The 26,062-nt window shown below is 39.3% G+C and overlaps 2 protein-coding genes and 2 long non-coding RNA genes across 7 annotated transcripts in view; 3 read left to right on the top strand and 1 right to left on the bottom strand.

The window, feature by feature from the left end:
• RRP15 (ribosomal RNA processing 15 homolog) overlaps positions 1-7,893 on the top strand; it is a 38,589-nt gene extending 30,696 nt beyond the window's left edge. The window contains exon 5 of the mRNA XM_072814581.1: positions 7,381-7,893. Coding sequence (XP_072670682.1) covers positions 7,381-7,524 — 144 coding nt within the window. The 3' untranslated portion in view covers positions 7,525-7,893. The remainder of the gene's footprint in view (positions 1-7,380) is intronic.
• On the bottom strand, positions 1,837-25,927 carry LOC140626846 (uncharacterized). 2 transcript variants are annotated; one of them, XR_012025847.1, is made up of 4 exons: positions 24,299-25,927; positions 12,827-12,890; positions 10,117-10,204; positions 1,837-5,036 (listed from the first exon to the last, which is right to left on the bottom strand). It is a non-coding gene; the product is annotated as an uncharacterized lncRNA (long non-coding RNA). The 2 variants fall into 2 exon arrangements; XR_012025846.1 differs by lacking the exon at positions 24,299-25,927 and adding an exon at positions 22,447-22,568.
• Positions 16,119-22,265, top strand: LOC140626847 (uncharacterized). The gene is made up of 3 exons (XR_012025849.1): positions 16,119-18,929; positions 19,049-20,453; positions 21,145-22,265. It is a non-coding gene; the product is annotated as an uncharacterized lncRNA (long non-coding RNA).
• The window catches only part of TGFB2 (transforming growth factor beta 2), an 80,094-nt gene continuing 76,371 nt past the window's right edge, over positions 22,340-26,062 (top strand). The window contains exon 1 of one of the 3 annotated variants that reach the window (XM_072814580.1): positions 22,340-23,485. In XM_072814580.1, coding sequence (XP_072670681.1) covers positions 23,140-23,485 — 346 coding nt within the window. In that variant the 5' untranslated portion in view covers positions 22,340-23,139. The remainder of the gene's footprint in view (positions 23,486-26,062) is intronic. The other 2 variants (XM_072814578.1, XM_072814579.1) reach the window with 2 other exon arrangements.

The following is a 26,062-nucleotide window of genomic DNA, read 5'->3' as shown; positions in this document are numbered from 1 at the left end:
AATTTCTAAGAATTCTTTGAGAGTCCGAGAAAAGTTGAGTTTGTGTTGATACTGGATCCTCCATATAACCTTGAATCCGTAGGTTCTTTGTTAGAACTCTTGTACCTTCCAGATTGAAAATTTCAACCCTTTATGATTACATTTTCAATCCTTTACGGTTAGTAGGATGTTTTAATATCTGGCATGATGAGAAAATCATTGGTGTTTTTATTCATATTCTAAAGATTTGAGTCTATCACTACTGTTGATTTCTACCAGAATATATCTTTTTATAAAGGGATTTCCCATATATCCTTCATTTCGCCAGCTGAACTTTCAGATAGGCTTTAATCAGTTAGAGGGGAGATTACTAACTACAACTATAAATAGCTTTACAAAAAATTTACAACAACAAAGATTAAGATGAATTTATCCAGTGTGTTAAGAACCTTTTTTAATTTAGCTAAAACTAAATTAAAATGAAAGCTGAACATTCTTAGGGAAAGCAATGAGATCACAACTATTGCTGATTGCTAAATATAGATGTGATTATATTGCTTATTGTTTTAGGATTTGACTTTAATTTTCCCCTTCAGAATTGAAATGAGATTAAGCTCTTAATTATTTAGTATTAGACTAATGAATAATTCCAAACCTCTGTTTTTTAGTTTTCAATAGCTGCTGATATATGGTAGCTGATTAACATTTTTAAGTGTTGTCTTCATCTTCAAAATAGACGAAGACTGCTTCTGTATGATCTTGGTTAAATATTGTATAAAACCAGGCCAATGAGAGTAGGGACTATTTAGTTTTCTTGCATCATGTGGTTTTTATTATGTTTTTGCATTTAATCAGTTTTACTTTTCAGTTGATATAGGCCCAGAGAGTTATCTTGTAGGTTGCTTTAGGTAATTGAATTAGTACTGCCTTGCAGCAACACTGGACAGGTTTCACAAGCTACAAAATTTTGGTCATTTCAGCCTGTACTTACTACAACTTCCATATCATGATAGTAAATATCTGTGCCTAACCTGTATAGTATGGTTAAACTATATTTTGCAATATGTATTCTGGACCTCTAAACTTTCTGATTTTTAGTATTGTAATCAATAATTAACTGTGATTCAAATCCAGAACTCTGTTGGTTTGCATTCTAGTATAAAATAATACATCAGGGATCCCTGGGTGGCACAGCGGTTTAGCGCCTGCCTTTGGCCCCTGGCGCGATCCTGGAGACCCGGGATCGAATCCCACGTCGGGCTCCCGGTGCATGGAGCCTGCTTCTCCCTCTGACTATGTCTCTGCCTCTCTCTCTCTCTCTGTGTGACTATCATAAAAAAAAAAAAAAAAAAAAAAGTAATACATCAAATTACCCCTACCTCCATTTTACAAGCAAAAAAACCACAAACATACAAACAAACAAACAAACAAACCCTATTTCTCAGGATGTCTTAACATGTACTGAAATCTATTTAGGAATCACCCTAGGCGAGTTTTTCCAATGAAGGACTCATTTGGAGTTTCCCTCAGCCTTATTGTTTTCTGTTTATTTATTTATTAGTTAAGAAATTATTTATTTATTTGAGAGAGAAAGAGCACAGCGGAAGGGAGAGTCAGAGGGAGAAGCATGCTCCCCACAGAGCAGGGAGCCCAACATGGGATCATGACCTGAGCTGAAGCAGATGCTAACTGACTGAGCCAGCCAGGTGCCCCTCTTCTTTTCTTATATTAATTTCTCGTCCACCTTTTCTTTTTGGATGCCCTAAGTATTCAGGAAATTTTCTGCCTTAATAGTAAATTATCTTTGTGGAAAAGAGACAGTAGTAAATAGATAGTATGTAAATCTGTTGTACAATATAAATTTCAATATAATTTATTGAATTCAATTTATTGAATCAATATAATTCAATATAATTACAATATAATTTTATAAATATTGTACAATATAAATAAAAAAGTTTAGCTTTTTAATTTTTATTTTTTTAAGGATTATATTTATTTGAGAGAACACAAGTGGAGGGGGATGGGCAGAGAGATAGGGAGAAGCAGACTCCCCTCTGAGCAGGGATCCTGACACTGGGCTTCATTCCAGGACCCTGGGCACCCTTGAAGTTCTGACTTTTACAGAAATTATCTTAAACATATTCAGTCATTTTCAGTGTATTTTAGTACTCATTCTACCATGTAATTTATAGGTCATAACAAGTGATGTACTAATAAATAGTGTTCTTACTGATTACGTTTTAGAGCACTTATAGTATTATGGAAATAACTTAGACTTTGAAATCATGGATTTGGGTTTGAGTATTGACTCAGCCAATTATTATTAACTGAACTTGAGTAAGCTGCTTTGCTTCTTTGAGCCTTAGTTTTCTTATATAAGATGAGAAAAACAATTGCTTTCTGGGTAGGAATCTTTTTTTTTTTTTTTTTTTTTTCTGGGTAGGAATCTTAAAGAGAATTAGAAGTAAGGCAGTATTATATAAACTGGCACATAATAGCTTCATAGTATAATTCATGTTTTTAACATTTTTTTTCCCTTGGGTAAGTTAGAAAGGGAAACAGAATCAGAATCATGGTTAACAAAAGCAGAAGCGTGTCTTGGGGGGAGATATTTTGGGAAGATCTTAGAGGAGGCTTGTAAGCTTAGAATTTGTGGAAATGATCAACGAATAGTTTCTCCTGTCCTGTTTTTTCCTATTTAATTTTAAATTAATTTTTACTTATCCATGTGGTTTAAAAGGCCACATTTTGCATATTCTGGGACAACTACTTTTTACTCCTTTAGCTAGTTACATTGGCATTTATGCATCTCTCTATTCTTAACTATCCTTTCTTTGTTTTTCCTGAAGTTAATTACCTTGATTTTCATATGTAATTTTCTTAGTTTAATTTTTCAAAATCAAATTATCTCAGGTAATAATATCAATTATAATTATTTTCTTTGAGATATTCTCTCCTAGAGTCCCTCATTCTCCTTTTTCTGGGTGATTGCTCTCTTGGGGTGCTTCAACTAGTTGTCATCCTGTGACTTAAATTTTTTTGTGATCCTTGGAATTTCTCCTGGATTGGATTTCGTATTTACTGGATCTCATTTCTTTCTTGGCTTATTCCCACTGTTTTGGTAAAGCATAACCTCCAATGTTTTTGCCATGATCCAGATTGTCTATCTGTCTGACGTTTAGTTACCACTCCAGAGTCTCCATTTACTCTCATCCTGGAAATTCCCTTCTCTTCCTTGTGGACCTCCTACTTTTTCTCTCCCAGTGTCTTTCTCTTCTTGGTTTACTCTGCATTTTTGTGGAGGACATTCTCAGTAGTTTCCTGAGATAGGCTTAATAAGAAGTAAACTTTTGGATACTTTATATGTCTGAAAGTACCTCTGTTCTCTCCTCTACTTGGATAACAATATATCTCAATATTGAATTTTCAGATGGAAATTATTTTCCTTCAGCATTTTGAAAGAATTTGTCTCATGCTTTTTTGCTTCTGGGTTGCTTATAGGAAAATCTGTATCTATTTTGATAGATCTTTAAGTATGTGACTTGTTTGTTTTCTTTCTTTTATTTTTTCTTTTATTTTTTTTTGTTTGTTTTCTTTCTGAAAGCTTATAGGATATTATTTTAGCACCTATTCTTCTGACATTTTCCACTATATCCTTGATGTGTCAATTTTTCTTTTGTGTTTCAGACATTCAGGAGGGCTCTTTTCATTCTGGAAGCGTGTGTTCTTTTCTTTGAGAATATTGTTTTGAAATATTTCATTGATTTTCCTTCCCTCCATATTTGCATTCTCTCTGTGTAATTGCTATTTGTATGTTGAACCTCGTGGACTGGTTCTCCAATTATTACCTTAATTCTGTTTTCCATCACTTTTTTCTTTTTACTCTTATTTTCTGGATGATTTCCTCAGCTTTATCTTCTCACCCTTGTATTGATTTTATGTTCCTGCCATCATGTTTTTAATTTCAAGCTCCTTGTTATTCTCTTAATGTTTCTTTTCAAATAGCAACTGCTCTTGTTTTGTGGATGTGCTATAATAATCTCAGAACTCTTTGAGGATATTAACGGTATTTTCCCTAAATTTTCTTCTTTTTGAAGAGTTTTGTTTTTCTTCAGGTTGCTTTCTAAATGTTTGTGTTTGTTACTCTCTGTTTTCTTTCTGATAGTCCTTAGTTGCCTGTTCATGATTTAGAACAAGTAATCCCAAAGAGGCAGTTGAAGTTCTGAGCCATGTGGATGTTGTCTGTTTGACATTTGCTTTGTATAGCATTCTCTCCATGGCTTATTTATTAGCAACTGGCCAGATTTTCTCTAGAGTATTCCTGATTTCCTTCCTGAAGGAAAAGGTCTGCCTCCCCGCATTTTGGGGAGCCCAGTGTGAGAAGAGGGTTGGGACTCATTCTTAGGAGCTGAGGGTTATAACTTAATGCTCTGTTTCTGGTACTGTACCTATGCCTTCATCTAGTAAGCCCATTAGCTCTCCAGAGGTTAAAATTTCAGTCTTCCACTTAGCTGGTGTGGAATGGGAAGGGAATCCAGAGATCTGATTGTTTCTCATCAAAAGGTTCACCTAAGTTCTCTTTATTCTGATCCTTCCATTCCTACCCTCACTTTGTAAAGTATCCAGTAAATGCTAGTTCCTGGGGGTTTTGCTGGTTGCTTGGTAGTTTTTTTTTTTTTTTTTTTTTAAGATTCTGAAGTGTAAACTGGGTTGGTTGCAGCTTGACAATTGTAGTCTTAGGAGTCAGCTTTCTTGGGTTTGCCAAGACAATTTCTACTAGTCAGTCCATCTTACTTCCACACTGTTGCTATTGTTTCTTTGGATCTTGTCCTTGTGGATTATATCTTTAAAACAACAGATTTTATTTAAAACAACTGTATTTTATTGAGTTTTGCAGTTGAGCAAGACTAGTTGTTTATGTTCAAACTGCCACCTTATGTGGGCCCCCATCTCCTCCCCCTGCCTTTTTTTATTACTATGTATTTCTTTAGCAAAGGTAGGCAGAGAAAGTAAAGAGTCCTTCTGTTGTCTTCAGAACAGTTTTCTTTCTTGAGCTGCCATTAGGACAAACATAGAAAACACCTGTTTTTAAAATATATTAACCCATACTAGTTTGTGCTAATTTTTCTATGGTCTGTTTTTTTTTTTTTTTTCCTTCATATTGTTGCTTCACAGTATGAAAATCTCACTCTAATGTGAGAGCTTGGTTGATGGCAGTTTATAAAACATCCAGTAAGGTTTCTAACATTGGATTTCCCAATTCTAAAATCTTTGAGTTTATTGTTACTGTTCTCTTTGTCTGAAATACATGTTTACCCAGTGTTTTTTCAAGACAAGCATGCAGGACAGTTGGTCTCAACATTTTAGTTAATGAATCCTTCCCTTTGGTCCATTTTGGTTCTTTTCTTTCTTTCTGAACTACCCCTTTCAGGCTTTGTCCTTGTCCTACCCTTTTTCTGTCCCTCCTTTATTCGGGTACTAACAATTTTTATGGTGCTGCCTAGTAGAGGAGTAACTCAGTCCCAAAGAAGTAGGCTGTCAGGATGAGTTCTCATGTAGAAACAGTCTGTGTTGACCTCAGTCACGTGGGATCTGCCTTTTCGTGGTTGGTGATATGTTGAAAGCATGTTGGATACAGTTGTCTGAACAAGGAAGTTTACCATTGAGATTGTGCATATTCATATGTAAACACAAACATTAATGTCTGGGTAAGTCTTTACCTGTCAGTAACTTGCACATGGCTATACCAGGAAGCATGCACTTTTTAGGTTTTACTGGAAAACTTGAAATGATTAATTTGGCAGGAGAGGTGCTTTAATTGTTGTAGCTAAGTGGATCTCCTCAAGGGAACAGCTCTTTCTCCTACTTAAGGTGAGGAGATTGGCAAAGAAAACTTGAGTTGAATCAAAGAAAATAGCCTTTTATCCAGTTAGGTAACTTAACAGACAAGAAGAGTTTTAGGAAGGTAGGTTTGATATTGTAGAAATGAGGGATGGGAGGGTGTAAGCCTGATTACTCCCCTCTCGCTGTAGTATGAGAGGCTTTGCAACTAACTGTTTTACTGTTGGTTTTTGACACAGATTTTTTTTTCCCTTTCTTTATGTTAAATTACAGTACAAAGTATGCTATTTCAGTCAATTCTGAAATCTTTACTCACATATATATACTCTACAGTCTTTATATTATATTTTGGTACAGGCTTTGCTTGATTCTTTGATCCCAAGAAGATGGGAGTTATCCAATAGGATATTTTTTATTTTGTAATGGCATCCTTTTTTTCCTAAATGGAATGACTGTTTCAGGGCTATGTTTTTTAAAGTAAAAGATAGCTTCAGCAGAATTAGATAAGTAATCTCTTGTAACCTAGAAAATGTCTTTAATATCTCTTCTCTTAAAAGCTGTTCTTTTTGTGGTTAATAGATCCCATAAAGATAACACTATTTTCTAGCCAAATATCATGGGTTCTTGCATAACTAGGGAAATTTTTCCAGCGTGGTGTTCTATGAATGGTATAAACAGAAAGGCATAGACTGTTAGTTCCAGGAAGACAGGGATTTTGTTTTGTTCGTTAGTATATTTCCAACACTAAGAACAGTGCTTGACACACAGTTCTCAGTAAATATTTGTGGAATGAAGGAAGGAAATCCCAAAGTTTGGAAGTTCTGCATATATTGTAATACTTAATTAATACCACAAGGTGGTACTGTTGTACCATGAAATGAATGGCTGTAATTTTTAGGCGGTTATATATAGTTTTATGTAAATCCTATAAATAAGCAAAATGAATCGACTACCTATTATGTTTATTGCCTGCTTCAGTTATTTATAGTTTTAGCATGTGATTAGTCTTTTGATTCCATGATTAGGTCAGGCAGTGAGATCATAACCTAAATAAAGAACATTTGGTTCACATTTCTATCAAATGTTAAATAGAGATAGCATCTATAAAAACCTAACACAGTACCAAGTTAGTCCCCTTTTCTCTCTTTTATTATATGTTAAAAGCCTTTGCTCAATTTCTATTTGTTTTAAAATAATTTGCCAGCATTTTTCTAATCACTAAGCATTAAATAATATTTAAGTCTGTTTTGATTGCCAAATTTCAAAAATTGATAACAAACCTACATTTCACTATAATCCCTCCCCCTGCCAAGAAAAAAAAATTTGCCTCCATGATTCTTTTTTTTTTTTTTTCATGATTCTTTTATGGGGTTAAAATAGCTTGTTAACATATTGTTCTGTTACCTATGTGTGCATATATCATAGTTTATAAATTATAACTTGTTTTCATTCCTGTTGTGAAACTAAGTGTTGATAAGTTTGTTTTGTAGCTTGGGCTTTTTTATTTCCTTATGATTAAATTGCCTTTTGATATTTTGTTTCTGTAATTGTCCTCAGACTGAAGCAAAATCAGAAGAGAGCCCTGGATGGACAATCTTACGTGATGATTTCATGATGGGAGCGTCCATGAAAGACTGGGACAAAGAAAGTGATGGCGTGGATAACAGTGAACCAGGGTCTGGAAGTGACTTTGATACATAAGACCAGAGGAAACCCAATGTATGATCATTGTATTTTTCCTAGAAAAATACTTGATGCTCTCAAAGTTGGGCAGTTCTGAAGCTATCACTTGTAAGAACACCAAAAGACTTTTACTATTACCAACTTTGATGTTTTCTCTTTACATGAAAACTTTGTTAAAATTAGGTTTTTCAAACCATGTATGATTTTAAGCATTGTTTCTCAAACATTTGTAAAAGAAGTATTTTTGCTTGACCAGCAAGATGCACATTTTTGCCAGGATCATTTTAAGTTTACATCTTGGTCATGGATATTGGTGTTTTCTTTCAGTGTCAGCAGTTTCTAGAAATACAGTGCTTTTTATAATTAAAATGAACTCCTTGAAATCTATATTTTTCTGCTTTCCAACTTATTAGTCCTATGTATGTGTGCTTTTGTGAAAGGAAGTTTTGGTATTTGTTTTGGTATGCTATTGAGAAAATCTCTGTAGTGAAATTTAAAATGATAATATTTCTGATTCAGGGTGATGATTTCGTTTTTAGAAGTTCTGGTAAATAAGATTTAAGAACATCAAGTCTCTACGTTTCTATTATGTCCCTTTATATGCTAAACCATACATAATGATTTAGATTTAAGTGTTAGTTTATAACAAAATAGCATGAGATTTACTGAGGTGGAGATTCTCATGTTTATGCCTCTCTCAGTGAGGCATAATTTCTTAGAAAGCATATTTGACATGTTTTAGCCACTCACACCCCCCTTTTCCCTAATATTTAAGTTAGCTTAAGTTCTCTTTTATGGTTTGGCTGACCAGTGAAATGGTCGAGTGAGACTGCAGGTATTCTGCATCAGAATACTCCCATCTGTTTGGAGATTTGGTTCCTTGTTGTTCCCTTAAACATGATTAAATTGGGTGACAGTATCTAGATGTTAAACAAAAAAGAAAATAAGACTGTTTAGTATAATCCCAAAATTTCTGTGAGACTTGGTTTAAGATCTAAAGTTTATAAAGGAATTGTTTAATAAATGTGATCTGTTCCTTTTTAAAAAAGGATCCATTCCTTTTCCCATATTCCCCATAATAAAAATAGTTCCCTTCTACTACTCATTTGTATATACTTGCATCCTCCCCTCAGACTTATGCTGGAGCAGAAATGTTTATATTTTCAAACCCATTTGAGTGTTCTATGCGTTTACATATGCAAGGTTAAATTAGTCCATGGCTTGATATTTGTTATAATGTGATACCAAGTGATTAAGCCAGCAAAGCTCAAAATGTATTCTTGTATTTATCCCAACTTTTGAACTTTAGTGTTTTATTAAATTATAGAACTACCATTTCGTCAGGGCAATATATATAAATAATAATAATATAAATAAATGTGAGCAGATACTCCTCCAAATAATGAGAGTGCTAAGTATCATATTTTGTAACACAGATGAATATTTTAACTTAACACATGCATAATTTTGAAAAATAATTCTTTGCAGCAGTTAAAAATTTTTTTCTCCCCAGAATTAAAGATTATACTTCTTCTTTTTTTTCTTTTATCTTATTCTGAATCATATTAAAACTTGGCTAACATTCTTCCAGATAGTACATTGGGGTGATAGAAATGGGTAAATAACTTTTCATTTACTGGAGCGCTTTCAAAACATATACTCACATAGTTTTTGGTTTAATTTTGAAAAATTGGGCAAGATTTTTTTAACTGAAAATAGGAGAATATATGCAGAGTTTTTCCCTCTCAGAAATCATTTTGTTCCAAAATAAAGATGAGTTGCCAGTATAAGAAAAAAATTTTATCACTTATGTTAGAAGGCTATAAAGCATATTCAAAGTACATGAAATAATTTCTATCGTAAAAATGGGATATTTTATGTATATTAGTTTTGCTGCATCTTGGGATATTTTATGTATATTAGTTGTGCTGCATCTTGGCTCTACAATATGTAGGCAAAATACCATCATATATTAATATAAATCTATATTTTATAGAAACCTATATTTTAGAAACCAAACATATATCTTGAGATGTTTTAAATATTCTAGCTTTGTTACCTCTACCCTAAGTATTTTATCTACATTCTTCTCACATCAGTCAGATAATTCTGCATCCATTCCATCTTCCTACATTGTCTTTGAGTTAAGGAGGGAAAAGAAAACCACATTTCTAGATCCCCCCCTAATTTGTCTAAATGTAACAATATTTGGATTTTATTTTGTTAACTATTTAGAGTAATATAGCAATAAAAAGGTTATTTTTATTTTTTAGAAAGACTATGGAAAATAGTAACCAGGTAACTAGTAACTAGGCATTATCTTATCCCCTTATCTGGATATTTAGATGGCTGTGGTGAACGTTGTCAATATTTAGCATAGGTTAGTATTGGTTATTAATTGTTTTTAGGCATTGAATTCTCAAAGTCAAAATTAATACCTGTTTTAGGTTGAAACACTTAGATTCATCTTAGTAGTTTATCACTTTAGGTTGGCGTCTGCATACTGAATTTATTTTCAAGTTGCTTAGATTCTACATAGAGCAAATATTATTCTACTCATTGAAAAGCATAAGGTGGAAGCCCTTTAGATGGAATGGATCAGAGGCTCACCTTCAGTGCCCACAGCTGAAAATGACTCGGGAGGAGGTTCCAGGTTTCTTGGAGGGTTAGTCCCAAATTCTTTAAAATATTTTGTGTACTACAAGAGAGTGAAAAGGAAATGTTTATATTCTGGGAAACCTCTTAGGGCTCTTTTGATCACTGTGTTTTGCATATATGAATATGCTTAATATTCAGTGGCTTCCACCTAATCCTGCCCCCTGTGCTGGTCTTCAGGCAGTGAGAGTACAGTACTTCATTACAAAGCCATTTGATTACAGTTCATAAATGCCTAAAGATGTTCTAGTTAAACATATAACAGCAGAGGCGTCGTAAGGTTGAAGTGTGAACAGAAACACAGACAAACTGAAGATAAAAATTGCATTTTTAAGGAGTTAAAGACCTAGAAGGCCTAAGGAAGTTTCGCCTGTAATGAAATTTCCAAAGAGCATAAGTCTTTCTATAAAAGAGAAAGGAGGAGATCAAATAAATAAGGCCATATTTTTGCAAACTTTTGGATAACTTTTTTCCCTTACGTTTACTTATTTTTTGTTATTTTTATCGTGAAGTTTTATAAATGTGTTGAAAAGAGAAATAAGTGAAATGGGATGGAAGTTTTATTTTTTCAGGCTTTTTAATGACTTTAGAAGACAGTTATTGTATTTAGTATGTTGCTATGTTTGTGCAACATGAATTTCACTTATAAAATAAACATTTGAGGAGCACCTGAGTGGTACGTACAGTCAGTTGAGCCTCTGATTCTTGGTTTGGGCTCAGGTCATGATCTCAGGGTTGTGATCTCAGAGTTGTGAGATTGAGTTTCAGTAGGGCTCCACTCTCAGTGCAGCCTCCTTGGGAGACTCTCCCTCTCCCTCTCCAATAAACAATTTTTTTAAAAAATAGTAAAGTAAACATTTGAAAAATTAGTAGACATATTTTTGGACATTTATAAGTTTCTTAAGCATGTGTCTATCTGTCTGCCTTAGCCATGGATGCTATAGCAGAATATCGTAGACTGGGTGGCTAAAACAACAAAGTTTCCTCAGAGTTCTATAGGATGGGAAGTCCCATGATTGAGGTGCCAGCAAATTTGATGTCTGGTGAGAGCTCTCTTTCTGATTTGCAGACAGCTGACTTCTTGCTTTGTCTTTGCTTGGTGAGAAGGGAGATCATCTTTTCTCAGTCTCTTTTATAAGAACGCTAATCTCATTCATGCGGGCTCCACCCTGGTGACCTAATTTACCTTTGAAAGGGCTCTGCTTCCAAATACCATTACATTGCGGATTAGGGCTTTAATAAATGAATTTGGGAAGATACATATTCAATCTATAGCAGTGTGTAAAATAGCAAATCTTACGTTTTTAACTTTGTGGAATAACTTTACCATTGTTTCTTGGCTTTAATAAAATTAGAAAGTTAAGTGAAGGAAGAAGAATTCATTCTGTTCCTTCCATAAATTCATCTCTTAGGATTAATGTACCATTTGTTTCTGTTCAGTATGTTGGTGATAGGTAGGAACTGTTAAGCCCTGCAGATATGAATATGGAGACTATTTGGGGCGAGCAAATTTCGGAAACAATAGAACTATTCCATGCCTACAAGGACGTCTCTCATTCTCTTCCCAAGGAAACAGGAGTCTGAATTTTGGCCAGCTGGATAGATGAATCTTAGTGACTGCAGCAAAGGTAGGCCTGGTGAACTTTTTCACTGGGTGAACTTTTCTGAAATTGATTAAATGAATTAATTTAGAGGACCTATGAACAGATTTGGAAGTAGATGGTCTTTGAAGTTCATGGTAAGACATTTAGAACCATGATTGATGTTTAACAAAATACTAAGTTGTAATGAATCTAATCAGAATTTTGTAAAATAGATTTCTTCTAATGCTTCTTAAATAATTTTAGATTTTCTAAAGAGTGCTTTCTAGCTTAGAGAACCACATTAACATTTTCATCCAGCCTACTAAGCATAATTTCAGGGAGTTACAATTTAGGTCTTTTTATCCAGATACGTGATGAACCTTCTGTGCTCAGAAGAGAGATCCTCAAAGACAGTTACAGAACGTGTTTTATTTTGTCTAGAATAACTAGTCCAGCACTGCTCACCTCTTCCCTCTTTTAGTGCCCTCCCTCCAGTTGCAGGGGTACATAATGAGCTTTCTGTTAAGTGCTCTTTGTAGTGATACAAAGGAATAGAGTTCTAAATTTTACTTACTTTAAATTTTAAAAGCTATGTGTGGCTAGTGGTGGTCTCTCTAATTATAAAGAGAATGCCGTTAGCATATATTTAGTCTGATAATATATCAGTAAAATTTGAAATCCTGTCTATGAGTTCTTCTGATAAACTTTTATGGATACAGTTTAAGTGTACGAATATTGGTGTAATTTTATTGATTAAATTGTTATTTTTTTCACTATTTGTATTTTGAAGAAGATATATTAAGTTGCTTTATAATTACATTATTTCCTCGGGTAACTATTTCCTTAAATGTGAGGCCACTGTTAATAACAAACAACATTTCATTTTTTTAGTGCAGTCATCTGCAGCTTTTAGAATGAATACACCAAACTTTGAATCTTACTGATTTTCTACAAGAAAATCAAATCTTACTGACTCACAAGTCTTACTGACTTATAATAGGTGAAAAAGGACATCTGGAGAACTGCCAGGTTCACAGATTTATCAGATACCATGTAAGGTTGGAGGTTCCCTGAAGAAGCACCTTTAGTTGCAGGGCTCTAGAGTTGTCCAGCAGTTCCAGGCTGTTCTAACACACACTTGACATCCTGCCAGAGCAAATGTAGATTGCAGATTTGGGCAAAAAAACAGAAAACAAAGAGCATAATGAGCATTATTAGCAGCAGCCAGTTTAAAATGATGAGGTGTTAACCACATTTGTATAAATAACAGTTTCTCTAACCCCTGAATCATTATCCTGCATTTTAAATGCAATCGTTTCATAAACATCAAAGCAAGAACACCAAATTTGTATGGGGTCAGGACCAACTGGGGCTCCGAATGGAGAGACAGCTGAGAGCTGTGTCCTTAACGCGTGGGTGGCCTTGCAGCTGTCGATTCACCCTCAGGCTACTAGACAGTTGCCTTCTTGCGCTTGCAGAACCAGACTTCCATTTGAAGTAAAAATGTATCTCCTCCCATGGAATGGACATAAACAATAGATTGACATCAGCTCTCAAAACATCAGCAAGGCAGCCAGACACAGCAGTCATCCTGAAATACTGCAATATTACCAAGCATAACATCAGGGGTGTTTCTACATAATATTTGTCTTTGTACAATAACACTGGGCTCTCTTAAATGTATTATAAATATAAAAGCTCGTAGTTGAAAAGATTCAAGGTGATATTATCCTTCTCTACAAACACTAGGAACAAGATTGCGTGACACACAACTGCCATATCTTGGTTCTTCCACCGACTCCCAAATGTACTTGATGTGATGATGGGTTATATATCACTAGCATATAAATAAATCAGACATAGGCATACACTTGTTCATATAATAAGAATTTGAATAATGTATCCACAATATCTCCCTAGCACAGTACCTCCTATCTAGGGAGGGTCTCAACAAATGTTCTCTATTATGCATTTAGAGGATCAGATTCTGTACATGTAGATTTGTCATTCATTTCTGGTCTGTGTAACTGTAAATGTTTCTCCCCACAAAAGTTTACAGTCTGCAGATAGTAGATACATATTGAGACCTAGTAACCCTACTTCTAGAAACCCTCCTTGGGAAAAGATCCTGATTACAAAAATGCTGTATGAACAGTATTCTATTATAGCATTGCTTTTAATGGCAAGAAATTTTGGACAACCTACAGCTTCAGTGATAAGAGATCATTTACATAAACGTTGGTACTTCTACTTTTCTGCTACCATTTAGAATGATGGCTGTGAAGACCAGTGAAAACACATCTCAATAATGTTACCTGAAAAGGTAAGATTAAAAAGTGGACAGGATAAGCTTTTTAAATGTCAAAAATTCATTAGATGAATATAAGAATACCTTCTTTTTAAAAGAAGATAATTTTGACAGTTTGCAAAACAAGTCTCACACAAAAGATCCTGATATTTAGTGAGATATTAAGTTTTTTGCCTACTTAGACTGTTCCAGAACTCAAACTAAATACTGCTTTACACAGGACACTCTAGAGATTGATAAGAAGTGCAGAGGTAAAATGAGAATCTCCATTTCCTTGATTTATTTTTAAAATGTTTCCTTTTCATGCTCAACCATTTTATTTTGATAGTCCCATCCGTCATTCCAGTTTAGGTGAAACAAAACAAGTAATAATAACAGCAAATATTTACACAGTAATTGTATGCCAGATACTACTTACGTGTTTTGTAATGTCCTTAACTCACACAGTCTTCCTATGACCCCATGAACTAGGTTCTGTTACTGTCCCCAATAAACAGGTAAGGGAACAAGCAGTAGATTCAATGACTTGCCAAGGTCACACAGCTAATACATTGAAGTCCAACCTTGAATCAACAGAACTGCTATACACAACAGTAATTCCCCACATTTTAGACGATATTAATGTCTTAAAGAAAATGAGATTCTAGAAATTGAACTTTGCTCTGGAAAAATAAATGGACATGTTTTATTTTTCAGTCTCATTTACTTAGGGCAAAACCTAGGGCCTGGGGAAGGGGACAGCATTTATGAAAAGGTGAAAAAGTCTTCCTGGCAGTGGCAAGTCAGAGTTTCAAATAGCATGTCTTCTCAGGCTGCATTTTGGTTGTTGCTGTCCATTTATTATACAATACAGCATTGGAGAATTTACTTTAGGTCTTGAGTATATCTGTTAATTCAAATATTTTTATTATCCTGATTCTGCAGAAACAACTGCATTACTACTGGAGTGGGGTCCAATAGCTTTTGTCTCTTAGAACATGACTATGTGTGCTCCCTTCATTACCAAGATACAATGTATTGCCCGTATACTTCTGTTTATTACTTAATGACATTTTGATGATTAATAAAAATTAAGTGCTGACTCTTTTGCTATTAAGAATTTGGATATTTAAATCATGCTTTATACACAAGACTAGACTTTAGCTTAGTATTGGCTAAGAGATAACTAGAATTATGGAAGTTCCACTGTTACTGATCTAGGATATTTTCTGAAAATGTATATTCTCAAGATGTCAAATTGTAGCTTTCATTTTCTTGTGCAGTAGATTTTGTTATATAGTGTTTTCCCTCAGGAAATGAAACAACAGATCAATGGGAAATATTCTTGAGGTGACGCTGTTGATTAGTTTTTTAACAGATTTTAAGCAAAATGGTAATTGTATGATTCGTAAATAAGCTGTGATGAATATACTCAGAAAATTGAGCGTGTTGATTTTTTCTTTCTCCAGAGGAAGTTGTGAGAAGTACCACTGCTCTCCTCTAGGTGGCATGATTTAGGCTATCATTGAATTAACTGATAAGATCTTTTTTTTTTTTTTTTTTTTTTTTTTCCCTTCAACCAGATGAGTGTCTAGTCTCTGGACAATCTGTACAATGGTGGCATTGATTAGATTTAATTTTTACAACTGTTCAAATAACTAGGTTTACCTTGTCATTGTCTGTTCATAACCTTAATTAATGTTAAAAGACAAAGGTCTCTGAAAGAAGCAAAAGTGAAAATCTTATCTGTACTGACCAGGCAACCAAAATCCTGTTTGTGTATTGCTCAAGTCTTTCTTGGGCCATAGCACACACACCCATTGTTTGACTTATTTCTTTGGTTTATAGTAAATAGCCTGTCACTGATAGAAACTGTAAAGATATTGTACTAAAGGGAGGACATAGGTATGACTGGAATAATCTAAGCAGAAAGTAGAAACTGTTGGAATTTTGATCATTGCAATTTTCAAGTTAACAGTAAACAACCCTATCAATTGAGTGAAGTTCTGGTTTTGTGAGGCCATTACTGTTTATTTTTTTATTTTATTTTTTTTTAATTTTTATTTATTTATGATAGTCACAGAGAGAGAGAGAGAGAGGCAGAGACACAGGCAGAGGGAGAAGCAGGCCCCATGCACTGGGAGCCCGATGTGGGATTCGATCCCGGGTCTCCAGGATCGCGCCCCGGGCCAAAGGCAGGCGCCAAACCGCTGCGCCACCCAGGGATCCCCATTACTGTTTATTAAACAGGGAAGATCAACATGTAGAAAAGTCAGTATTAGGTGACCCATAAGCACCAGATGACAGCCATTCCTTTTTCTGTACACAAAAATGAGGACAGAATTCATTTTTACTTTTCAAATTCTTCTATCAATTGTTCATTTTCCAAAATTGAAAAGCAAACTTGTGCACAGGATACATGAAATGCTTGTTAATCCCCATTATTATTATCTTTTATCTTTTTCCTTTCCATGTGAGAGGCTGGCTTTCATGGAGCTCAGAAGAAGCTTGACCACGTACTTGTTAAGGGCTTCAGTTTTGGGGGGATGCATGCTTAGATCAATACTAAAGCTGTACAAGGAAGCATTTTCAAATTTTAGCTCTGATAGTGATTATTAGAATCTGAAACACAAAGGAAACAAAAAGGCTTGGAAATATGCAAAATATATCACTATGGTAATGAAGAACAGGTGAATGTCTAACTGATGTTACTGTTACCAATTCAAATTTTGAAGTGGCATCGTTTCAAAATAGTGACTATCTGGGACAGTCCCGGTTTACCCCTTTTGTCTTATAATGTACTTATGAATAGCATCCTCTTCACACTTGAAAGTGCGTGACAAGTTATATGGTCGCCCTAGTTGTAAGTTTATTTTTCTAAGACTCAAACGTCGGGAAAAGTTTGTAGCCTTGAGTCTCCAGTTTTACAGATTATAAACTACTCATATAACTTTGCTTTTTATAATATTAATTAAGTATACTTGTACTTCACTGTTTAAAATTCTTATTTACTGTTTTCTCCTTCTAACAAAGAGCTGCATCCAGGTTTTCTTTATGTGCAATTACTGTCCTCTGTTGGTTTTTGTTTTCATTTTTTTAATTGCAGGATAATTGAGGCAATAAAAAGGCAAGACTCTGAAATATAGGTGGGTAACTTTGCTAATGAAAATGTACACATTCAGAATTTCACACAATGATACCCACCAACATGACAAATTCGTTAAAAAATGAAAAGTTCACTTTACATTCTGATCGTCATTTTTTAAAAAATTATGAGCACATAATCATGTCTTTACCATTTGCCTTCTCTTTCTCCGTACTCATCTTTTATATATATTTTTACTTTGTTGAAATACTTCTCTCTCTGCCTTTCTCTCCAGCAACCTCATTCTGGCTTCTTGTTTTGTGTAGTGTGTCTGGATTCCTGGGGTGCTGGGGTAAGGGAAGTAGTAGAGACTCTGTAAGGGCCAGGAGCAAACACTGCCCTGAGTAAGGAAAATCCTGCTGCTGGCTTCTCTTTATCAACATTAGCATTTTATTAAGCATGTATCCATTTTATACTCTATGACAACTGCCCCCTTATGTTCATTTATTTATTTATATCAGTCACTAAATACTATTTTAGTGGATGAATTTCACCGGAGGCAAGAAACCACATTTCAGTAGACCGAGGGGCTGACAAAGCCCAGGCCACAGAGACTGCCTCCCAAGGAAAGACTTCCTCCCGTTGGAACTCTCAGAGCAGAAAAGCAGTTCTATGTAGAGATGTAAGTGCCCAAAGGCCACAAGCAGTAATCCATCAGCTAATCATAATTCCAAAGGGTAAGACAAATGTTCCCACAGAGTATCATTAAAGTGTGAGTTTAATCTCTGCTCTGCTCTGTTTTTCTCTCCTCCTTATCTCTTGAGTTGATCCCTTTATCTCTTACCACCTCTATTCTTCTCTTTAAAAGCTTTCTCCTCCCTGTCCGTGGTTCCATACTTATCACTTCTGTCTTAGATTAACCTATAGATACAAAATGGAGAAAATAATTGGATTCTTTTTCATGGGGAGGTCACTAACCTTTCCATTTCATCATTCTGAGAGCAGAAATTTGTTTACCTACAGAAATGCATTACAGAACATGAGACAAAAAATGTTTTATAGACCAAACAGTGTTTTTGAATTGTATCAAATAGAAAATTAAGAAAAACCTAAAAGGCTTTGATGTATTTTCACATTAAAGGGTTATTTTGCAGGTAGTGAGTGTCACTGGTTCTAAATATTTCTTTTCCCTACCTCCTGGTTATCCATGCTTGGTACCAAGCTTATGGGAAGCTTTCAAAGTTGTTGCAGATGAAGTTATTCTTTCTTTAGAGTCAGGAAGGACCGCTTATATCATGAACTCTTGCCTCGGATCCACATAGTAAAACTCTGGACATGGATGAGTAGTTTTGATATCAGACATTTGTTTAGCATCTTGTAGGAATTCCACATAACTTAAGTGAATAGACCCATTAATGAGCAGAGAAGGGCTAGTGGCTGACACAGCTGCATCCTCTCTCTGCCTTTCTGATCTGCACAACAAGGACGTCCATTTTAGGGTGTTAAATAATGAAAGCTTAATCTTGAATTTCTACTTAACTGGGCTCCAGTCATTTAGAGTTCTGTTCACCAGAAGTATATGTTCCTGTCCTTTCTTCGTATAATCCATGGGAGCCAAATACCAGACTGTTCAAAGTAATTGAATGGGAATGTACTTACCAAAACTGCTAGCAGGCATAACCATGAAGCAAAGTCTTACTAGGATCTTCCCTGACTTTTTCTTTCTAGTTATATCTGAGAAAGAGTAGAGGCCACATGTGTTTTATTACACAGTCCCTGACACAAATGGAGAAGTGAGAGGGTATTAAAAATGGTGGGTAACATTTAATGAGCATATACTAAGTGCCATGTTTGCTGGGAGTGTTTTGGGTAACTTGTGTAATTCAATCCTCAATAATCTTCTTTGTATTATATTTTATACCCTTTTCACAGACGAAGAAACTAACACAGCATCTGAGTAACTTGGCCAGAATCACAAAACCAGAAAGTGACAGAAATTTGAACCCAAGAAAACTTGACTCTGAAGCCTCTCCTTTAACCACTATGCTCTCCTGCCTCCTTGAGGTAATCAAGATGGTTAATACCGTTAAATACCTTTCTGAAGAAATCAAGACGATCTATAGGAGTTCAACAGCCTTTTACCATGAAGACTGAAGTCCCTGCCACGTAATAAGATCTCAATAAATTCAGTGAATACTTCTTGAATATAGAAATGAAAAGGCTCCAAGAGTTATTTAATAGAAGAAAGGATCCGTTTGTGTTTCCCAAGGAGGCATGTCTTACCGTCTTAATCTGTTTACATCTTCAAAGGGTTTCTCCCAGAGAGGTAGAGAGGGACTCTGTTCCTGCTAGTCTCGAGTTCCTATGCTTGCCTACACCACATTTCACCACCCCCTCCCCTGTCCTACCTTCCTGGAAATTATAAGTCGTCTCTTATGAATAGGCCAGGGGTTTTAAGGGGTTGTTAAGTTAGCAATAAGTGCTCAACCAACTGATATTAGGGACATAAGTGTGCATGTTTATGTTGGGTAGGGTTGTCAGAAGAATTTAGTGCTTACATTGTTTTCCTAGAAGTGATATAGATGGACTTTGGCTAATCTCTCCATATTCTAATCTGAATCCACTTAACCTCAGGTGAGTGTATGTCTATACCAGGGAGGCTGGACCTATGTCCTCAGTGGAGTATAGTGGCAGAGGTGACCAGCCATACTCCCAGGCAACATCTTCAGTCACTAGCCCTAGTTTGCACGTCCTGCTCTACATTCTAGAATTGCCTCGGATGTACAAATATTACTTTTCCCTCTTTGTGTAGAACTGATTATTGCAGTTCTTAAACTGAACGCAAAGGGATGGCAACTGGATGAGTTTCAACCTGTTGAGTCTGGAGGAAAACTAGCCCCACAGTAGCTTTTCTTGATTATATTTTGCTTTGGCTAATAGAACGGCAGCTGGTTGTCCATCTCTTTTCAAGCCACTTCAATTTGAAACCGGCCTCAAGGAGAGGAGCTAATGCTGATTTATACGTAACTTTCAGAAGTATTTGGAAGCGGATTGGAACAATCTATTTCAGAGTTTTCCCATGTGTCCTAATAGGTAAAGAATTCCATGTTCAAGGGAGGTTAGAATATGCTAGGTTAAAAGAGCTGAACAAGTTGTTTTTGTTTTGTTTTGTTTTTCTGCAAGATTTTCAGAGCCTTTAACATGATGATGGGAATTGTGAATCTGCAAGAAGCAGCAGGGACCCATTATCTCCCAAACTTACTTCTCTATGGAGGCTGTGTTTGTCAGACATGTTCTGGTACCGGTTTACATAGGACACCTTAGAAGTCTGTGGTGGGTAAGGACACGGACAATGCATCCTGACTGTAAAACCCATACCTACTTTCTAGGGTTGTAAACATTATGTGTGTGTCTGTGTGTGTGTGTGTGTGTATCTTACATAGTGTAGTATGTGTTAGCCACTATTAGGACTATTTATTCAACTCTTTACTAATGATACAGGCCTCATCCACATGTCAATTTCCAAAGTTAAAGTTTCTTCCTATAATAAAAGACACATCTAAACTAGGGAATAATATAGAGGCTTTGAGTTTGGGGGAAAACTCAACAGAGTTTCCACTTTAAATCATCTGTCTAGTCAGTATGGCCACAGTCATGACGAAACGAAAATGTTGACTTTGAGTAACTAAAGGTAAAAGACAAAGGGAAAAGTGAACAGTGGCAAGAATCATTCTTGGACTCCTCTAATGGAGACGAGATTGAAATAGAAAATGTCAAATACTGTGCGGTGTACAACAGTAGACACCAAACACTGTAAAATTCCAGCTTCCTGGATGTATGCTATGGAAAGAATGAAGTTGGTTGCTAATGTCTAGCTGAGGAAGAAGGCGAAGAAGAGAAAGCCATATGAAGAAGGGGCCCCGGGCAGCAAGTTAAGGTATTCACTCTTTCGCTGAAACGGTGAAACCGGTAAATGTACTTCATTCTCTAGATAAATTAAAGACGGAGGTCTGTTTTCATGTTTGCAGCAGTTCACAGTCAAACGGAGGACTCGACTGTAAACAACAAACCATAATAAGTAAGCTTGAGGATGGAGGTACTGGCACAGTGTTATGGGATCTCAGAAAATGATTCCACTAACAAGGTAGGTGAATCTTAGATGGGAAGCAGGTCTCAGGGTTGGGGGTGGTTTCCTAGTAAACTGTTTGATGCTCATTCACCTAAGTGTGTATGTGTGTGTACAGTTCAGGAGGGAGGACGATCTAGAGCAAGTGATTCCGTTTGGGAGGCTGTGAGTGAGCCACACTAAAAACGGGAGGCTTGATAGCTTGTCCTTCACCAGACGGGTCCAAGATGACTATATAAAGTAAATACCATAAATCACTGTTGTCAGGGCGCACACTCCACCTCCTCCCTCCCTTCCCCACAGCCGTCCTCATTTCCACACCCCCTCAACGGTTCAGGGAGAGCTCGTGGTCTAAGTAAACGAGAGGACTTCTGACTGTAATCCTAGCACGTCACTTTGTTGAAGGCAAACACGTGGTTCAGAGAGAACTTATAAATCTCTCCTCCCAGGCAAGATCGTGATGTTATCTGCTGGCAGCAGAAGGTTCGCTCCGAGGGGAGCTCCAGGAGCTCCCGACGAGAGAGGGGGAGAGAGAGAGAGAGAGGGAGGGAGGGAGAAGGAAGGAGGGACAGAGAGAGGGAGAGAGTGGGAGGGAGAGAGAGAGAGGGAGAGAAGGGAGAGAGGCAGAGAGGGGAGCGGGCGCAGCCAGGCAGAGAAGGGCAAACGGAAGAGCGGAGCAGGAGCGCAAGTGACGGCGGCCCGGGCAGGGATGGAGAACGTAGTATAACGGTCTAGGCAGCCACTCGGGAGCCAAGGAGGGGGGTGCCCGGCTGCACAAGGGAGGAGAGGGGCTGCGCCGGGGTGCCAAGCGCCCACCTACCCGCGGCGAGAAAGTCCGAGCGGGAGAGAAACCAGGAGCGGGTGGGAGCGCAGGGGCCCCGCGCAGCCCCTCAGGAATAACAACCTCCCCGGGCGGCGCGTCCCCGGGGCCGGGTTGGCGTCTGGAGCGAGCGCAGGAGGAGGAGCGGGAGCCGGAGCGGGAGCGGAGCGGGAGCCGGAGCGGGAGCGGGAGCCGGAGCGGGGCGGGAGCGGGAGGGAGGGAGGGAGGGAGGGAGGTGGAGGCTGCAGGCGGCCGCGAGCGCCGGCCGGGGTGTCGGCCCCGCGAGCCCCGGGAGCAGGACCCGCCGCGTCCCGGGCTCGCCCCCAGCGCGCGCACACGCGGGCGCGCACACCCGCTCGCACACTCGCGCACTCACACACTCACACACGTGTGCGCCCTCCGCTCCGGGGCCGCGGCTGCTCCGGCTCCCCGCGCCGCAGTGGAAGGCAGGGCCGCGCCGCTCCTTCCTTAAATACCTGCCCTACCGCCCGGCCGGCTCGGCGGCCCCCCGCGCCGCGCTCCCCGCGCCCCTCCCGCGCGCTCGCCAGCTGCCAGCCCCGGGACCTTTTCATCTCTTCCCTTTTGGCCGGAGGAGCCGAGTTCAGATCCGCCACTCCGCACCCGAAACTGACACACTGAACTCCGTTTCCTCCTCTTAAAATTTATTCCTGCCTAATAGCCACTCGTCTCTTTTTTCGCCCCCCCTCCCCACCTCGTCGCTCCAAGAAAACTTTTTCTTGCTCCCCGAAGTTAGGGTTCTCTCTCCCCATCGCGTGTTAATATTTCCACTTTCGGAACGACCTGCATTTTCTTTTTAAAGGAATTCCAGCAAGATACCTTTTTCTCTTGGACGTTGACTCTCGACTGTTTGCAAAAGTCTCGCATTAAAAAAAAAAAACAACAACAACAAAACAACAACAAAAAACAAAAAAACAAAAAATTTACCTGATCTCTACTTGAGAGTTGTTGGCTTCTTTTTTTTTTTCTACTAGTTTTTCTTTTTTTTTTTAATTTTTACTTTTTTTTTTTTTTTTGGAAACTTTTTCCACCTTTAAAAAGAAAAAAAAAAAAAAAAAGATGCACTACTGTGTGCTGAGCGCTTTTCTGATCCTGCATCTGGTCACGGCCGCGCTCAGCCTGTCTACCTGCAGCACGCTCGATATGGACCAGTTCATGCGCAAGAGGATCGAGGCGATCCGCGGGCAGATCCTGAGCAAGCTGAAGCTCACCAGCCCCCCGGAAGACTACCCCGAACCCGAGGAGGTCCCCCCGGAGGTGATCTCCATCTACAACAGCACCAGGGACTTGCTGCAGGAGAAGGCGAGCCGGAGGGCGGCCGCCTGCGAGCGCGAGAGGAGCGACGAGGAGTACTACGCCAAGGAGGTCTACAAGATAGACATGCCGCCCTTCTTCCCCTCGGAAAGTAAGTACCGCTTCTCGCTTCCATCCCCCGCGGCCGCGCGCGGCCCGAGGCTCCCGGGGCCGCGCTCCCCACCCCCGGACCTCCATCCCCCCTCCCGGACCCCCATCCCACCCACCCCCCCCATCTCCATCCCACCTCCCATCTCCATTCCACCCCCCACCTCCATCCCACCCACCTCCCATCTCCATCCCACCCCCCATCTCCATCCCACCCCCCCACCTCCATCCCACCCCCCGTCTGTCTCCATCCCACCCGCCCGACCTCCATCCCACCCACCCCCCATCTCCATCCCACCCCCCGCGACCTCCATCCCCCCCCCACCTCCATCCCACCCCCCTCCTCGCCAGCCGGGGGCCTGAGGACGTTAGGCTTGCAGTCGGCGACTCGCGCCTGGACTTTTCTCCTCGCGCCCGGGGCCCGGGGAGCGTGAGGCTCTGTCCCTCTCCTGCTGGCCCCCGAGGCCCTCTCCGGGACTCCGCACCCCGCGCCCCGCCCGCCGGGAGGCGCTCCCCGGGGCCGCGCGCAGCCGGGGCGGCCCGGCGGGGCTTTTGCTCCCCTTGCTGCGGGCGGCGCACTGGCGCGCGAAGGGTTAAAGCAAAAAGTGGCTCGGAGCTAGCCTCTCCGGAAGGCGCCCCTTTCCGGGCGACCTATCAGCGGGTTCCCCCAGCCTTCCCTATTGTCTCTGACGCCCCTAAGCCGTGTCAGCACCGCCCAGACCCCGGCGGACCCGGAGACCCCTCCGGACACCCCTCGGAGCCCCGGGCCTGCGCCCCCGGAGGCGCGGCTCGTCACCACGTCCCCTCCGGAGTTCACCTGGCGCGCTAGGAGGGGGGACGGCCTGGTTTCTGACGGTGTCCCCCAGGGCTTTCCTTCGCGTTATTTTTTCAGGGTTGGCTCCGACCTGTCTTCTTAAGCTCCTGGTGGAGCGGATCCTTCTCCTTAAGGGGGTTCCCGTCTATCTTTCTCACCCTCGAGCCCTGGGCTCCCCGCGCTTTCTTAGGCTTCCTTGCAGTTATTTCGGTGCATTCCTAAATCTCACAGTAGAAGACAGCCGATTTTTTTTTTTTTTTCCTAAACTGGCTTCTCTAAGGGCAGCGTCCTCAAACCCAGCTGGCATACAGTAGCAGCGGGAGTGATTTATCGTGCAGTTGGGGGGGGGGGGGGGCGGGGGGAGTGGGGAGGGAAGAGGACAGTTAGCTGGGAATGGTTTCCAAGTTCTTAAGGGAAAAAAAAAAAGAAAAGCAGAAGAAGCATCCAGTGATACCTGAGAGGGTTAAATACCAGGAAGAGAAGAGAGAGAGAGAGAGAGAAAAAAAAAAAGCTTCAACATTTGCGTATTCCAAATCCCAAGTCATAAACTTTTCATTGGTTGCCCATTTCTCCCCCACCCCCCTCCCTTTCCATGCCCTATATACTTGCTGGCTGCCTTCACAAAGTCTCTGTGTCTTGCCTAAATAGATAATATGGCCATCCTAGTCGTTTTATCCTAGAGGTTCTAATTGCAGGGTGCCCCCCTTTCTTCTTCTTCTTCTTTCTTCTTTCTTCTTCCTTCTTTCTTCTTCTTCTTCTTTTTTTTTTTTTTTAATATTTATTCTTAGTTTGACAAGCCCTGGTTCTGTGACTTGCCATGTCTTGTACTTGACAGTCTCCAAATGTCAGCCCCTGGATCTAGCGCCAGTCTCCCTGGCCACCTTTCTTTTTTCCTGCACCTTCTCTTCTGGTTCCAGAGCAGAGCAGATGCGGAAGGTCCTGGCAAGCAGGATGGTTTTATTATTGTAATTAGGCACAGTCCACAACGGGGTTGACAAATACACACCGCCCCGGTTATTCCCCTCGGGAAGTAAAGCTTTCTACCTGGGGTGGAGCCAAGGAGATATTAGGAAGGCAAGTTCACTGTAATTGGTCCAGAACAATTGAGACCAAACCGAGAGTTGAGTCACTTTGCTTTCTCAAGCACGTGTATCCGTTCCACTGCTATTTGGGCAGGCGGGCAAGTTAGGTTATATAGAATCTGAACCGTGTTTACCTGCGGAAGTTGAAGTGAGTTGCCAGCACTTTTACAACACTCCGGAAGTCTGATCTCTTCCTCATCAGTACACAGGTGTGGAGAGAGCCAGTTACCCAAGGGGGTGTTGTTGCTTCCTTGATTCTTTGTTCTTTCGGGCACACCTTAGGCCAAAGAGGTGAGGTGATCCAAGCCAGGATAATGATCATCCCCAAACTGGAAAAAGTCTCAGGTTGTTGGGATTGCACAGGGTGTCGTCTAAGATCAGGATGTGGCTTCTCTTCTCCTTCCCACCTCCAGCCACCAAATAGATTAAAAGCTCTGCTAAGTGCAGTATTTAAAAAAAAAAAAAAAAAGCATACTATCAGTTTTCATACAAAGAATACTGGCTTCTACGGAAGTTTAGGGGCAGAAAAGCATACTAAGGGCAGATTGGATACTCCTGTGCAAGAACTGTGGATAATTTTATAGAAAGTAGGTTAACTGATTTTCCAGCACTTTCTAGTTATACTGGAATATAGAGAGCCCTTCCAAAAAAAAGGAAGAAAAGAAGAAATCACTCCACCATATTT

This window comes from Canis lupus, chromosome 38, assembly GCF_048164855.1.
Source record: "Canis lupus baileyi chromosome 38, mCanLup2.hap1, whole genome shotgun sequence".
Taxonomy (NCBI): domain Eukaryota; kingdom Metazoa; phylum Chordata; class Mammalia; order Carnivora; family Canidae; genus Canis; species Canis lupus.
Note: the sequence above shows the minus strand (reverse complement) of the source record. Positions and strands in the feature narration are given on the sequence as shown.